The sequence below is a fragment of the Hylobates moloch genome, unplaced genomic scaffold (assembly GCF_009828535.3).
Source record: "Hylobates moloch isolate HMO894 unplaced genomic scaffold, HMol_V3 SCAFFOLD_18, whole genome shotgun sequence".
Lineage (NCBI taxonomy): Eukaryota > Metazoa > Chordata > Mammalia > Primates > Hylobatidae > Hylobates > Hylobates moloch.
In genome coordinates this window covers 76,955,760-76,969,745 of record NW_026652293.1, presented here as the reverse complement: position 1 = coordinate 76,969,745, position 13,986 = coordinate 76,955,760, and the positions used below count along the sequence as shown (strand labels likewise).

At 39.8% G+C, this 13,986-nt stretch overlaps 1 protein-coding gene across 5 annotated transcripts in view; it reads right to left on the bottom strand.

The window, feature by feature from the left end:
* Nucleotides 1–12,186, bottom strand: part of CATSPERE (catsper channel auxiliary subunit epsilon) — a 168,353-nt gene extending 156,167 nt beyond the window's left edge. For 4 of the 5 annotated variants that reach the window (XM_058430489.1, XM_032136925.2, XM_058430490.1 and 1 more), the window contains exons 1-2: nt 11,534–11,681; nt 9,085–9,133 (exon numbers count right to left, since the gene is read on the bottom strand). In XM_058430489.1, coding sequence (XP_058286472.1) covers nt 9,085–9,133; nt 11,534–11,598 — 114 coding nt within the window. In that variant the 5' untranslated portion in view covers nt 11,599–11,681. Of the gene's footprint in view, nt 1–9,084; nt 9,134–11,533; nt 11,682–12,050 lie in introns of those variants that run through there. The other variant, XM_058430493.1, reaches the window with a different exon arrangement.
* Between the last annotated feature and the right edge of the window lie 1,800 nt (nt 12,187–13,986).

Here is a 13,986-nt window from a genome sequence, read left to right as displayed (position 1 = left end):
AGAGGGAGGATTGAAAAGGCAGAGCAGAGAGAATTTTTAGGGCAGTGAAACTATTCTGTGTGTTACTATAATGGTAGAAACATGTCATTAAACATTTGTCCATGCTCACAGAATGTACAACACAAAGAGTGAACACTAATGTAAATTAGAGATTCTAGTTAATAATGATGTATCAGTATTGGCTCATCAACTGTAAGGAATGTAGCACACTAATGCAAGATGTTAGTAATAGGGCAAACTGGGGAGGTTTTATGGGATCTCTCTATACTGTTTGCCCATTTTTCTATGAACCTAAAACTGCTCTAAAAATAAAGTCTGTTAACTCTTAAAAATTTTTTTAAAAGCTGTGGGCAAACGTATACCAGGAAAATGGTCCTGTCAAAAAAATAATCAATATAAAAGCAGGAATTGTGAAACTCTGATATTAGATAAGGTAGAATTCAAGCCAAAACGTATTCAAGATGCAGAACAATGAGAACTCTCCTCTGCTGCTGGTGGGAATGCAAATGGTACACCTACTTCAGACAACAGTCGTGGGCCAGGTGCAGTGGCTCATGCCTGTAATCCCAGCACTTTAAGAGGCCGAGATGGGAGGACTGCTTGAGCTCAGGAGTTTGAGACCAGCCAGGGCAACATAATAAGACCTTGTCTTTACTAAAAATAAAATAAAATTAGCTGGGTGTGGTGGTGCATGCCTGCAGTCCCAGCTACTCAGGAGGCTGAGGCGGAAGGATCACTTGAGTCTAGGAGTTTGAGGTTGCAGTGAGCCATGATCGTACCACACATGCCACCCTAGGCAACAGAGTAAGAGTCTGTCTCAAAAAAGAAAAGAAAAAGAAGAAAACTGTTGTGTAGTTTCTTATTTGCTGTAAACACATCATTGCCTTCTAACACAGTAATCCTATTCCTAGGTATTTAACCAAAATAAAAATATATGTTCCCACATATGTACATGAATGTCCACAGCAGTTTAATCTGAAATAGCTCTAAGTTGGAAATAACCCAAATGGCCATGAACAAGAGAATGGACAAATAGTGGCATAAGAATGCAAAGGAATACTCAGCAATAAAAAGGAATGAAGTTCTCATATATGCAACATTATGGATGAATCTGAAAGCACTAAGCCAAGTCAAAGAAAACTGACCCCAAAAGGCTATATACAGTACGGTTTCATTTCTATAACTATTTAGAAAACGCAAAACTATAGGATCAGGAAATAGATTCGTGGCTGCCAATGGCTGAGATGGGGAAGGTAAAGCATGACTGCAAAGGGCAAGATGAAATTTTTTGGGGTGTGATAAATGTTGTATATCTTCATTATTACGGTGATAACACAACTGTATGCATTGCCAAAGGTCACCAAACTATATGCTTAAAAGGAGTAAATTTCATTGTATGTAATTACCTCAATTAATTTGCCTTTTACAGAAGGAACTAAAGAAATATATAATCATAATGTATAAACCTTATCTGGATCTTGATTTACATAAACAGAAAATGACATTTATATGAAAATTGGTCATTTGAATACTGACTAGATATTTGATGACATTAAGGAATGATTATTAATTTTTAGGTGTGCTAATTAGTATTGTGGTTATGGTTTTTTAAACAACTTTGAGATATAATTCATGTCATACAATTCATTCATTTAAAGTGTACAAAATTCAATGGTTTTTAGTATCTTCATATAGTTCTGCAACTATTACTATAATCAATTTTAGAACATATTCGACACTCCACAAAAAAACTGCCACACTCCTCAGAGGTTACCACCCCAGCCCTATCTCCTAGCCCTAGGCAGGCACTAACTTACTTTCTGTTCTATACATTTGCCTATTCTGGACATTTCATGCGAATGAAATCATACAACATGTGGTCCTTTGTGAAAGGTTTCTTGCACTTAGCATAATGTTTTCCAGGCTTATCTATATTGTAGCACATAAAAGTACTTCATTCATTTTTATTGACAAGTAATGTTCCATTATATAAATATACTACATTTTATTTATCCTTTCATTAGTTGAACATTTGCATTGTTTGCACTTGGGGGCTATTATGAATAATGCTTCTATGAACATTCATGTACTAGTTTTTGTGTGGACATTATATTTTCATTTCTCTTGGATGTAAAACTGGAAGTGCAATCTGCAGAACATATTGGTAACACTATGTTTAACTGTTTGAAGAGCTACCAGGCTGTTTTCTAAAGCGCCTGCACCGTTTGACATTTGACAGCAATATAAGAGTTCCCATTTCTCTACATCCCCAAGAACACTTGTTATTATCTGTCTTTTTGATTATAGACATCTGAGCGGGTGTGAAGTAGTATCTTATTATGGTTTTGATTTCCATTTCCCTGATGGGGATGTGCTTATTGGCCATTTGGATATCTTCTTTGGAGAAATGACAATTCAGATCCTTTGCCCATTTAAAAAACTGGGTTGTATTTTTATTACCAAATTATATCAATAGTAGTTCTTTATATCTCTAAAAACAAGTCCATAATAAGATATATGACTCACAAAATTTCTCTCCTATCCTGTGAATTGTCTTCACTTTCTTGATGATGTCCTTATTAGCACAAAAGACTTTAATTTTGATGATGTCCAATTTATCTATTTTGTCTTTCGTTGCTTGTGCTTTTGAGCAACCATCGCCTAATCCAAGGTCACGGATTTTCCCTTATGTTTTCTTCTACAAGTTTTACAGTTTTAGCTCTTACGTTTAGGTCTTTGATCCATTCAGAGTTATAATTTTGGATGTGGTGTGAGGTTGGGGTCCACATTCATTTTTTTCATGTAGATATCTAGTTGTTTCAGTACCATTCTTTTTCCATTCAGTTCTCTTGGCATCATTATCAAAAATCAACTGACTGTAAATATGAGGTTTTATTTCTGAATGCTCAATTCTACCTCACTGATGTATATTCCTATCCTATGTCAGTACCAAACTGTCTCAATTAACTGCAGCTTTGTAGTAAGCTTAGTATTCAAATGACCAATTGTTGTATAAATGTCAAGAACTGTGAGTCCTTCCACTTTTTCTGTTTCAAGACTGTTTTGTCTATTCTGGTACTCTTGAATTTCCATTTACAATTTCCTATGAATTGCCTTAAGAAATTGTTAAAATAATTTATTAGTTCTAATAGTTTTTTGTTAGATTCCTTGGGCTTTCTATATAAAGGATCATGTCATCTGCAAATAGAAATAGTTTATCTTTCCCTTTCCAAAGTGGATGTCTTTTAGTTCATTTTCTTGCATTATTGCCCTGGCTGTGGTCATTTTTAAAAAGAGTCTTATCATTTAAACGTACACACTGAAATAGGTATGGATGAAAGGATATGTCTGGGATAGTTTCAAAATAATTCAGGAGGGAGGAAAGTGGGTGATAAAGTCAACGAAAGAAGAATGGCCATGAGCTGTAATACTGGAGCTGAGTAATGGATATATAAGGACTTAATCTCCATACTTTTATGTATGTCTAAATTATACTAATTTCTATATTTTATGTATATTTAAATGTTTTACTAATAAAAGTTTCAAAGATGTAAGTTCAAAACAGAGAACAAATTCTGTGGAAATTACCAAGCTTACATATAAACCTCCCCAATGATTAACTTAAATGTAGTCAAGTCCCTGCAGAAAGTTCCCACTATGCTTACCAACTTCAGTTTAAGTGACTTGGTATTATTTAAACAGAAAACTGATACACTGTTTCAATTTACATAGAGTGGAGAAGGATTTTTTAGACATGCTTTTCATCAAGAAGAGTCATGGAAAATCTCTGGTCTTCTGTACATTCAATATTTCCTTTCTCTCTCTCTCTGAGACAGGGTCTCATTGTGCCACCCAGGCTGGAGTGCAGTGGCATGATCATAGACCACTGCAGCCTCTCCCTGCCAGGCTCAAGCAATTCTCCCACCTCAGCCACCCAAGTAGCTGGGACTATAGGCATGCACCACCATGCCCTGATATTTTATTATTATTTGTAGAGACGGGGTCTTGCCATGTTGCCCAGGCTAGTCTCAAACTCCTGGGATCAAGCGATCCACCTGCCTTGGCCTCCCAAAGTGCTGGGATTACAGGCATGAGCTACAACACCAGGCCCCTTCCTTTCTCTTAATATCACTTTCAAGGAAGCTGCTATATCATTGGCTTTGTAATATTACTCACTTGCCCTTTATCTACCTTTCTTGCTGATAATCAAACTCTAGGGTCCAATTTGCCTTTCTAAAATGACATAACTGTTTCGGCAGTCATTTATGAATTAAAGATGGACCATTTCTGCCACCTACATAAAAATAATAAAGGAAAATCGAGATTAAAAAGGTGATTCTTAAAAAGACCAATAAGGCCGGGTGCGGTGGCTCATGCCTGTAATCCCAGCACTTTGGGAGGCCGAGGCAGGTAGATCATGAGGTCAGGAGATTGAGACCATCCTGGCTAACATGGTGAAACCCTGTCTTTACTTAAAATACAAAAAATTAGCAGGGCGTGGTGGCACACACCTGTAGTCCCAGCTTCTCAGGAGGCTGAGGCAGAAGAATTGCTTGAACCTGGGAGGCAGAGGTTGCAGTGAGCCAAGATTGCACACTGCACTCCAGCCTGGGTGACAGAGCGAGACTTTGTCTCAAAGAAAAAAGAAAAAAAACAATAAAATGGTCCAATACATGGCAAAATTGTCCAGGAAAGGAAGATAAAGTACCCAAATAAATTCTACTAGAGACACAAAACAGCTAAAAATAGAGATTGAAATGGTAAGCAAAGATTATAAAGAAATGAATAGCAATAAATTTGAAAACACAATTGTAAAACAAAACATATATTACATAGATTCCTCTTGCCTGGTTTGGAATATTATAAAGTTTATACAGAATGTGTTATTTTCTGTATGGCTACTTTCACACACTACAGTGAGATTCATCCATATTGTGTTTTGTGTTGACATGTAGACACAATGAACTTATTTTCATTGCCATATAGTATCCCATTATGTGAATACACAGAAATGCATTTATCCCTCTATACTACTGATTGACATGCTACTGGGTTGTTTCTAGTTTGGAGTTCTTAGGAATAACGCTGTCATAACCATTCCTACATAGGTCTTCTGGTGCTCGATGTATACCTAGGAGTCAAACTAGTGTGTCACAGGATACATACATATTCAACACTATTGGATAATAGCAAACAGATTTTCAAAGTGGTTATACCAACCTGCATTCCTTCCAGTAGTGTATTAGAGTTCCTATTGCTTTACATTCCTACCACCCCTTGTTATCTTCAGTCTTTTTAATTTTAGGCATTCTGATTGGTTTGTCATTACATCTCCCTGTAATTTTAATTCACACTTCACTAATTTTTCATAAGTTTACTGGTCACTTGTACATCCTTTTTTTGTGAAATATCCCCTTAGGTCTTTTCCTCCTTTCTTTTTTATACTTCAGAAAAATTTAATCAACATTGAAATGATGTGCTTCTTAAAGATTTGGTAGAATTCCCATACGAAACCATCTGGGCCTGGTTCAAATTATAAATACTTATTTATTTATAAAGGGAGCACAACACTGATAGAAAACACAACAGAAATTGTTGAATTATTTAGTAAAAATTAACTAAAGACTCCTGATTCTAATTTACGGGTGATATCACACAGTGCTAGGAATTGACTGTTGTGTATTGTATTCTCAGCCACGATCATGCATTCCTATGTAACTCTAGGCTATCCCTAGATTGCAGGAGCTGGAAACCAGGAACCCTCAAGGGTTCTGAATGATTGAAAATCAGATGTGGACTGGAACTTGTAAAAAAGAGGAAGCCATTCTTCTTCCTCAAGCAGTGGTACCAAAAGTCCAGGCTTCAAAGATAGGTGGTTTTCGGGAAGGCCTCTATCCTATCTTTCCATTGAGCACCATCCCCCACTAGGTACTGGGAGAGACTTGTGACATGGACACCAATTTCCTCCAGGTCCTGATCTCTGGTGGCAACTGCAGCTTTTTGACTATTGATAAACCTAAAAACTAGTGGGGGTTTCCAAGACCCTTGCTTTCCTAGCCCTCCCAACAGTTTGGTGAGCACCTAATTTCCTGTAGCAAATAAATTTCTGCTTGAAATATCTAGAGTGGTTACTGCTGTCCTCTGACCCCTGACTGCTACACGCTCCCTTAAAGACAGGGATAATATGACAAGTATTTAACAAATTGTACAGCACAGACACTGACAGTTCCAAGCGAATACCAGGCAGGCAGCATGCTATCCAAATGTGTACCGGCTGGATTCTGCCTGCCTTAGAGGGCATCTGGAAATATGGAAGAGTGTCTCAGGTTACACAATCCCTGAGGATTGTCACTGCTACTTAGTGTTTGGGAACCAGGGAAGCAAGTTGTTCTGCAAAGCAAAGGATAGTTCCATACAATGAAAACTTTTCCTGCTCGAAATTTCAGTGGCATCCCCACTGAGGTACACTGCTGTGGAGCAAACTCATGTACAAATATTGATAAAAGAATCTTCTATAAAATATTAACAATAGTCCCTGAGAGCATATTGAAATACCACATTGGTACCGTGTGGGTTTTTTTCAAAATCCAAGGATGATACAATATAAGTGAATATATTAATATGATTCACTATGATAACAAGTCTGAGAAAACTCATAAAACTTTTTTCTGTAGACTGTGAAAAGGCACTTCACAATTCACTATCAATATCACTTATAGCAGCTATTTTTACCATATTCAATAAATGAGAAACCAATGAATACTTAGTTAATTTAATGAAATGTATCTCTCTCTGCCCAAAAGGGAGCATCTGTTTAATTGGGAGACGTTAGAAGAAATCTACTAAAGTTGGGAAGAAGATAATGAGATCAACTCTGGAGGGCTACATCATTCTTCATGAATTGGAAGATTCAATATCATAATGACACCAGTTACTATGATAACAATGTCAGTTCTCCCCAAGTGCAATCCCAATCAAAATCTCAGCAGATTTTTGCTTGTGAAAACTAACAGCCTCATTCTAAAATTTATATAAAAACACAAATAGCCAAAGTAGTCTTGTGGAAGAACAAACTGGATGTTCACAGGACCAGATACGAAAACTCATTAGAAAGCTATAGCAGTTAAGAGAGTGTAGAATCGGCAACAGGACAAATAAGAGAGTTCACAAATCAACTCATCTACATATGGAACAAAGGTGACATGAGAAATGTAATAGGGGAACACTGAGTTGTTTAATAGATTCTGGTTCATTATGTGAAAAAAGTAATGTGAATGCCTATGTGCTATATACAAAGTAGACTCTAGATGGATTTATGACCTATATTTTAAAGGTAAAAATATAAGAAATATAAAATAAAATTATAAAAAAATTTCAGTTCAGGGTAAGCAAAGATTTTTATTAAATAAGAGCCCTGGACAGGCGTGGTGGCTCAGGCCTGTAATCCCAGCACTTTGGGAGGCCGAGGCGGGTGGATCATGAGGCCAGGAGTTCAAGACCAGCCTGGCCAATATGGTGAAACCCCGTCTCTGCCAAAAGTACAAAAATTAGCCGGGCATGGTAGCGTGCGCCTGTAGTCCCAGCTACTCAGGAGGCTGAGGCAGAAGAATCGCTTGAACCCGGGACGCAGAGGTTGCAGTGAGCCAAGATTGCACCACTGCACTCCAGCCCGGGTGACAGAGTGAGACTCTGTCTCAAAAAAAAAAAAAAAGAGCCTCCAAAAGTTTAAATCATAAGGCAAAGGAGGGGAGAGATTTGGCTCATGAAACTTCAATTTTTTTTTTCAGTGAAGTATCCATAAACAAAGTTAACAGAAACTTGAGATAACTGAATCTTTGAAACCAACATTTGATTAATTTTTACAATGCAATGTAGATAGCACTGTGTTAATCAATAAGAAAAAGGCAGAAAATTAAATGAAAAATAGGCAAAGGGTATGAACAGGTAATAGAAGGAGAAGCCTGCATAATATGCAAAGAGATGCTCAAAATCACTAGTCATCAAAGAACTGAAAATAACAACAGCAATACTATCACTGGATAATGAGATTGGTAAAAAATAGGAAATTTAATAACACCAAATTTCGGTGAAGATGTACATTGAGTGAGAATATAAATTGTAACTGCCATTCTGGAAACAATCTTGCGGAACTTCGTTAAATTAAGTGTATTTCCCATGGCCAGGCAACTCTATTTGGCTACATATAGCAGGAAAATGATTGCACAGATACACAGATACATAAAAGGACTTGTAGAGGACACTCATCCCAGTATTGTTTGTGATGGTAGGAAGATATATGTCCAGCAGTAGGGGTATATAAAATATAATTGATTTACACCAGTAATTAGGCAGATAAGAAGAAATGAAGTAGAAAGTGTTGAATAAGAAAAGTAATATAGAGAATGAGGTCTATAGTTTGGGCGACCATACATCCTGATTTGTCTAGACAGTTCTAATTTATATCTGTTGTGTAATTTTTTTTTTTTTTTTTTTTGGAGACGGAGTCTGGCTCTGTTGCCCAGGCTGGAGTGCAGTGGCGCCATCTTGGCTCACTGCAAGCTCCGCCTCCTGGGTTCACGCCATTCTCCTGCCTCAGCCTCTCCCAGTAGCTGGGACTACAGGCGTCCGCCACCACCCCCGGCTAATTTTTTGTATTTTTAGTAGAGACGGGGTTTCACCGTGGTCTCGATCTCCTGACCTCGTGATCCACCCGCCTCGGCCTCCCAAAGTGCTGGGATTACAGGCGTGAGCCACTGCGCCCGGCCACCTGTTGTGTAATTATTAACAGCACTCCCATTCTCATGGGTTTAGGCAACATACTGAATGGTTATCCTACCTATATAATAACATCACGTTGTGAGTAGCAAATCCTGAAAACACTCAAAACAACACTATTTTTGCTACATGCAAATTTAAGGACATGGATTAAGGAGGGGACCTATGTTAGGGTAATACACGGGATGAAAGAAACGAAACAGAAGAGTGACAATGACTGTAAAACTCAGTATGATTAACTCCGCTCTCTGTTCTAAAGTTCAAAAAATTTAATATTTAACTATAGTTTATTAAAAATTCAACACTTACAGTAGTTCTGGTACTAAAAATGCGATAGTTTGGGCTGTTGGTGGAATACCTGTGGAGGAAGAGGCCAAGTATGAATATTAAAACTAATTTATTCTTCCAATATGAAGATGCTCTACATGGTCAGGGCATAGCTGGGCTGCCAGGAGCTTCACCTTTCTGCCTCATTCCCTTCCTTGACAGCAACTCAGGGCTAAAACTGGGGCTATCAGTGACCTCTACCCACATCTCTAGATGTGTTAGGGTTTGCTCAGTATCTAAAGACAATAAAATAAGATGAGAAGTTAATACTCTTTACTTGTTTTTTTTTTTTTTGTAGGATGAAAACTCTTGAAGAACACTGGCTCTAACTCCTTCACTTATAAAGAGTTAAAATAAGAATAATAAAGACTGGAGTTTTAAAAACTCAGCATTTCTCTTTTTTTTTTTTTTTTTTTTTTGAGACAGGGTCTTGCTCTGGAGTACAGTGCAGTGATCTTGGCTTACTGCAGCCTTGACCTCCCAGGCTCAAGTGATCCTCTCGCCTCAGCCTCCCGAATAGCTGGGACTACAGGCGCATGCCACTACGCCCAGCTAATTTTTGTATTTTTTAGTAGAGACAGGGTTTTGCCATGTTGCTGCAATGGAGGGTTCTTAATTGCTGTCTATCTGATTCATCTAACACAGCACTGTCCAATATAATACAAGCCACCTCCTATTAATTAAAAGTGTTCAAGTAGCTACTTTAAAAGCACAAGAAGAAATGGGTGAAATTAATTTTAATAATTAATTTTTAGCTTTTAATTAAAACTAAACTTAAACTTAAAATTAACAATTAATTTTAAGTTTTATTCAATATGTAATCAGTACAAAATAATTATTAGTGATATTTTACATTCTTTTTTCAGACTAAGTCTTTGAAATCTGGTGTGTATATTACACTTACAACACATCTAAATTTGGGCTATATTTGAAGTACTCAAAAGGCACATGTAGCTGGTGACTATCATAAATCATCACCCTACAATTCCTTCACCTTCCATTTGTTTCAAGAATCTATTCCATGTCTACATTGCATACCTAATTGCAATTGGAATTGCTCCTTCTCTAAAGTTTTAAATTAGAGGCCTTTTTTCTGTATGTAGAGGAAGAGTTGCTAGGATATCATTATGCAATTCCCTTATCAGAATTATACAAGCCTTAATAGCACTCTGAATTCTTATTTTTAACAGAAATCAGTCACCTTTATAATGAAACACATTTTCTGTATATAGAGATCGAATAAAAAAAAGTTCATGTATATACCTATAAATAAAAATGAAATCTATTGTCATCAAAGGCTTTTATTGAAGCGTGAACCACCTCACACTTCTTATGAATCTAAGATCCCTTTCATTACAGAGAGAAAAATACAAGTGGCAAATTTTGTACTTTAATTTACAAAGTTAAATTATTTAATTTAATAAAATCTGGTAGTGAAAGGATGAAATGACCTTTCCTGGCAGGCCTTTTCTCCTCACCTGCTCCCTCAGCAGCTTCTCACTCCTACTGGGGCTGAGGACAGGCTAGGGAGAGAACAGTAGCTCAGAGTCACGTTTAATTTATTAATTTAGTCCCAGATAACAATGATAATACCTTTTCATCCTTGCTTTATTAATGTCTAATATTTAATGTATTCTTGTTGGAAACGGATCTAAGAGGCCCATAGGTGTGTGGGGTGTGCAGATGGACATGTGCTATTTTTTAATGAAAAGGGCACTGTCATCTCACTCTTGGACCACAATGATCCTCTCCTCTGGCAAAAGAAGGCTGCACAAAGTGAGAGGAATGTAAGAATTCACAGGGGCTGGGGTGTGATGGCTCATGGCTCAGAGCTCATGGCCTGTAATTACAGCACTTTGGGAGGCCCAGGCAGGAGAATCACTTAAGGCCAGGAGTTCAAGCCCAGCCTGGGCAATATTGTGAGGCCCTGTCTCTACCATTTTTTTTTTTTTTTTTTAATTTAGCCAAGCGTGGTGGCGCATGCCTGTTGTTACAGCTATTTAGGAGGCCGAGGTGCGGTGAGCGCTTGGGCCCAGGAGTTTCAGGTTTCAGAGAGCTATGATGGCGCCACCGCATTGCATCCTGGGCAACGGAGCAAGAGGCCGTCTCTAAAACAGACAACCCCCGCCCTAAAAAACCAAAAAAGTAAGATTTTATTGGGGCTCAGATGTTGTGAGGACAGCAGCATGAAGGTACTGCGACCTTACTGCGGGAACTGGATCAGGGTAGCAAAGTGCTAACAGCGTCCCTCTCGCTCACGGGGTGGGAGCGGCGGGACACTGGTGGTGGTGTTGGGGAGCCGGGAGACGAGGCGGTGGTCGGCCAGGGCGAGCGGTCCCGGGGCGCATGGGGTGGGGAGCAGGACCCTCCCGCCTGCCCCGCCGGGGGTAATCCCCGTCTAGTCGCTCGCCTACGACTGGCGTCTCTCTACCTCCAAAGGGCCGAGCCACAGCAGCTCAGCCACAACAGCAGCACGGCCACTTCCCGGGCTGACATGGCGCCTGCTCCGCCTCCGCCCAACCGCCTCGGCCACTCCCGTCCAGGCCTCGCGCATTCCCGGGGGACGTCAGACAGGCAGGCGGCTGGGTCCCGGCGCTGCTGGACAGGGCGGGCCGGGCCTGATGACCAGCGAGGGAGAAGTGTGCGCATGCGCGCCGCTACCTAGGCTCCCTAGAGGCCTGAAAGTAGCTGGAGTGCAAACCTGGCACACCAGATTTTAGGAAAGGCAGAACCAGGCTTTCCAGCAGTGAGATAGCAAAAACACTTCGAAAAATCCAAGTTGCCAATTAAAAAAAAAAAAGAAGGAAGGAAGGAAGGAAGGAAGGAAGGAAGGAAAGAAAAAGAAAAATCCAATTTGCCAGAATGAATGTGAAACTTTTAAGTTAGTGTGTCTTTTAGCCCAAATCTTCATGTGACTGTGTATAGACACTGCAATAACAAATACATACCTGGCAATGCTCTCCAGGGGGCAGGAACGCCATAAGTGATTTTTGTTGTTGTTTGTTTTTGAGACAGAGTCACATTCTGTCCCCCAGGCTGGAGTGCAGTGGCGCCATCTGGCTCGGCTCACTGCAACCTCCGCCTCCCGCGTTCAAGCGATTCTCCTGCTTCAGCCTCCAGGGTAGCTGGGATTACAGGCGTGCGCCACAAGTCCCTGCTAATTTTTGTGTTTTGAGTAGAGACGGGGTTTCACCATGTTGCCCAGGCTGGTCTCGAACTCCTGGCCTCAAGTGATCCGCCTCAGCCTCCCAAAGTGCTGGGATTACACGCGTGAGCCACCAGACCTGGCCAGGTACACCATAAATGATTTTTATTTAATTAATTAATTTATTTATTGCAGGAGACTGGAGTTTTATTATTACTCAAATCAGTCTCCCAGAGCAACTGGGGAGCAGAGTTTTTAAGGATAACTTGGTGGGTTGGCAGAAGCCAGTGAGCCAGGAGTGCTGATTGGTCAGGGATGAAATCCTAGGGAATAGAAGCTGTCTTCTTGTGCTGAGTCACTTCCTGGGTGGGGCCACAAGATCAGATGAGCCAGTTTATTGATCTGGGTGGTGCCAGCTGATCCATCAAGTGCAGGGTCTGCAAAATCTCTCAAGCACTGATCTTAGGAGCCGTTTGGGGCGAGTCAGAATCTTGTATCCTCCAGCTGCATGACTCCTAAACCTGATTTCAAATCTTGCGGTTAATGTTGGCCCTACAAAGGCAATCGAGTCTCCAGGCAAGAAGGAGGTCTGCTTTGGGAAAGGGCTGTTACCGTCTTTATGTAAACTATTAACTAAGTTTCTCCCAAAGTTAGTTCAGCCTATACCCAGGAATGAACAAGGACAGCTTTGAGGTTAGAAGCAAGACGCAGTCTGTTAAGTTAGATCTCTTTCGCTGTCTTCATCATAATTTTGCAAAGATGGTTTCAATCCTTCCCTTTGGGTAGGCTGTGAAGATGGGAAAAGGCCATTGATCACTGTGGCTTCTTCCTGCTGACAGGGGACGTAATGGGAATGGGAGCAAACCCCAAGGTGAGAAGAGTGGAATCGCTTTGCAACTGTCTGAGCGACTTATGCAGGCCTGGTTGAGTTTCCAAGGCTTGCATGGCGAACACTTTAGTGCTCTCATCTATAGCTTTACTACAGTGTTTAAGAGAACAGCCTGCTATAAGGTAAATAATGAGTCCTAGGATGAGGAGTACAATTCCCAATTTTAAAAGCAAAGATTTGAAAGCATTAGTCTGGGGATTTCTAACCCACAAATAATTTAGTGTGTAGTCTAAACTGCACAAAAAAACCTCAAGACCAGCTAACAACAGTATACCATAGTTTTTCTTTTGAAGCATAATTTTTCTCTCTCCAGTCTCCATTTTTATTCAAAACAAACCATGATAGAACTGATTTGTTTACAAAATAAACTTTAGTCTTACTGTACTTGGCCTGATTATTTGCATAAAGTGCAGCAAGAATAATTATTTTTCACTTAGGCTTTTTTCATTGGCTCTGATAGAAGTCTGTTCCATGAAGAATCTCAGCTAAGACTTTTTAAAAGCCAAGCCCAGGCTGGGCGCGGTGGCTCATGCCTGTAATCCCAGCACTTTGGGAGACTGAAGTGGGTGGATCACGAGGTCAGGAGATCAAGACTGTCCTGGCCAACAAGATGAAACCCCATCTTTACTAAAAATACAAAAATTAGCTGGGCATGGTGATGCATGCCTGTAATCCCAGCTACTCAGGAGGCTGAGGCAGGAGAATCGCTTGAACCTGGGAGGTGGAGGTTGCAGTGAGCCGAGATTGAGCCACTGAACTCCAGCCTGGCGACAGAACTAGACTCTGTCTCAAAAAAAAAAGAAAAAAAAAAAAAAAAAAAAAAAGCTGAGCCCAGCCTCAAATGCCTGTG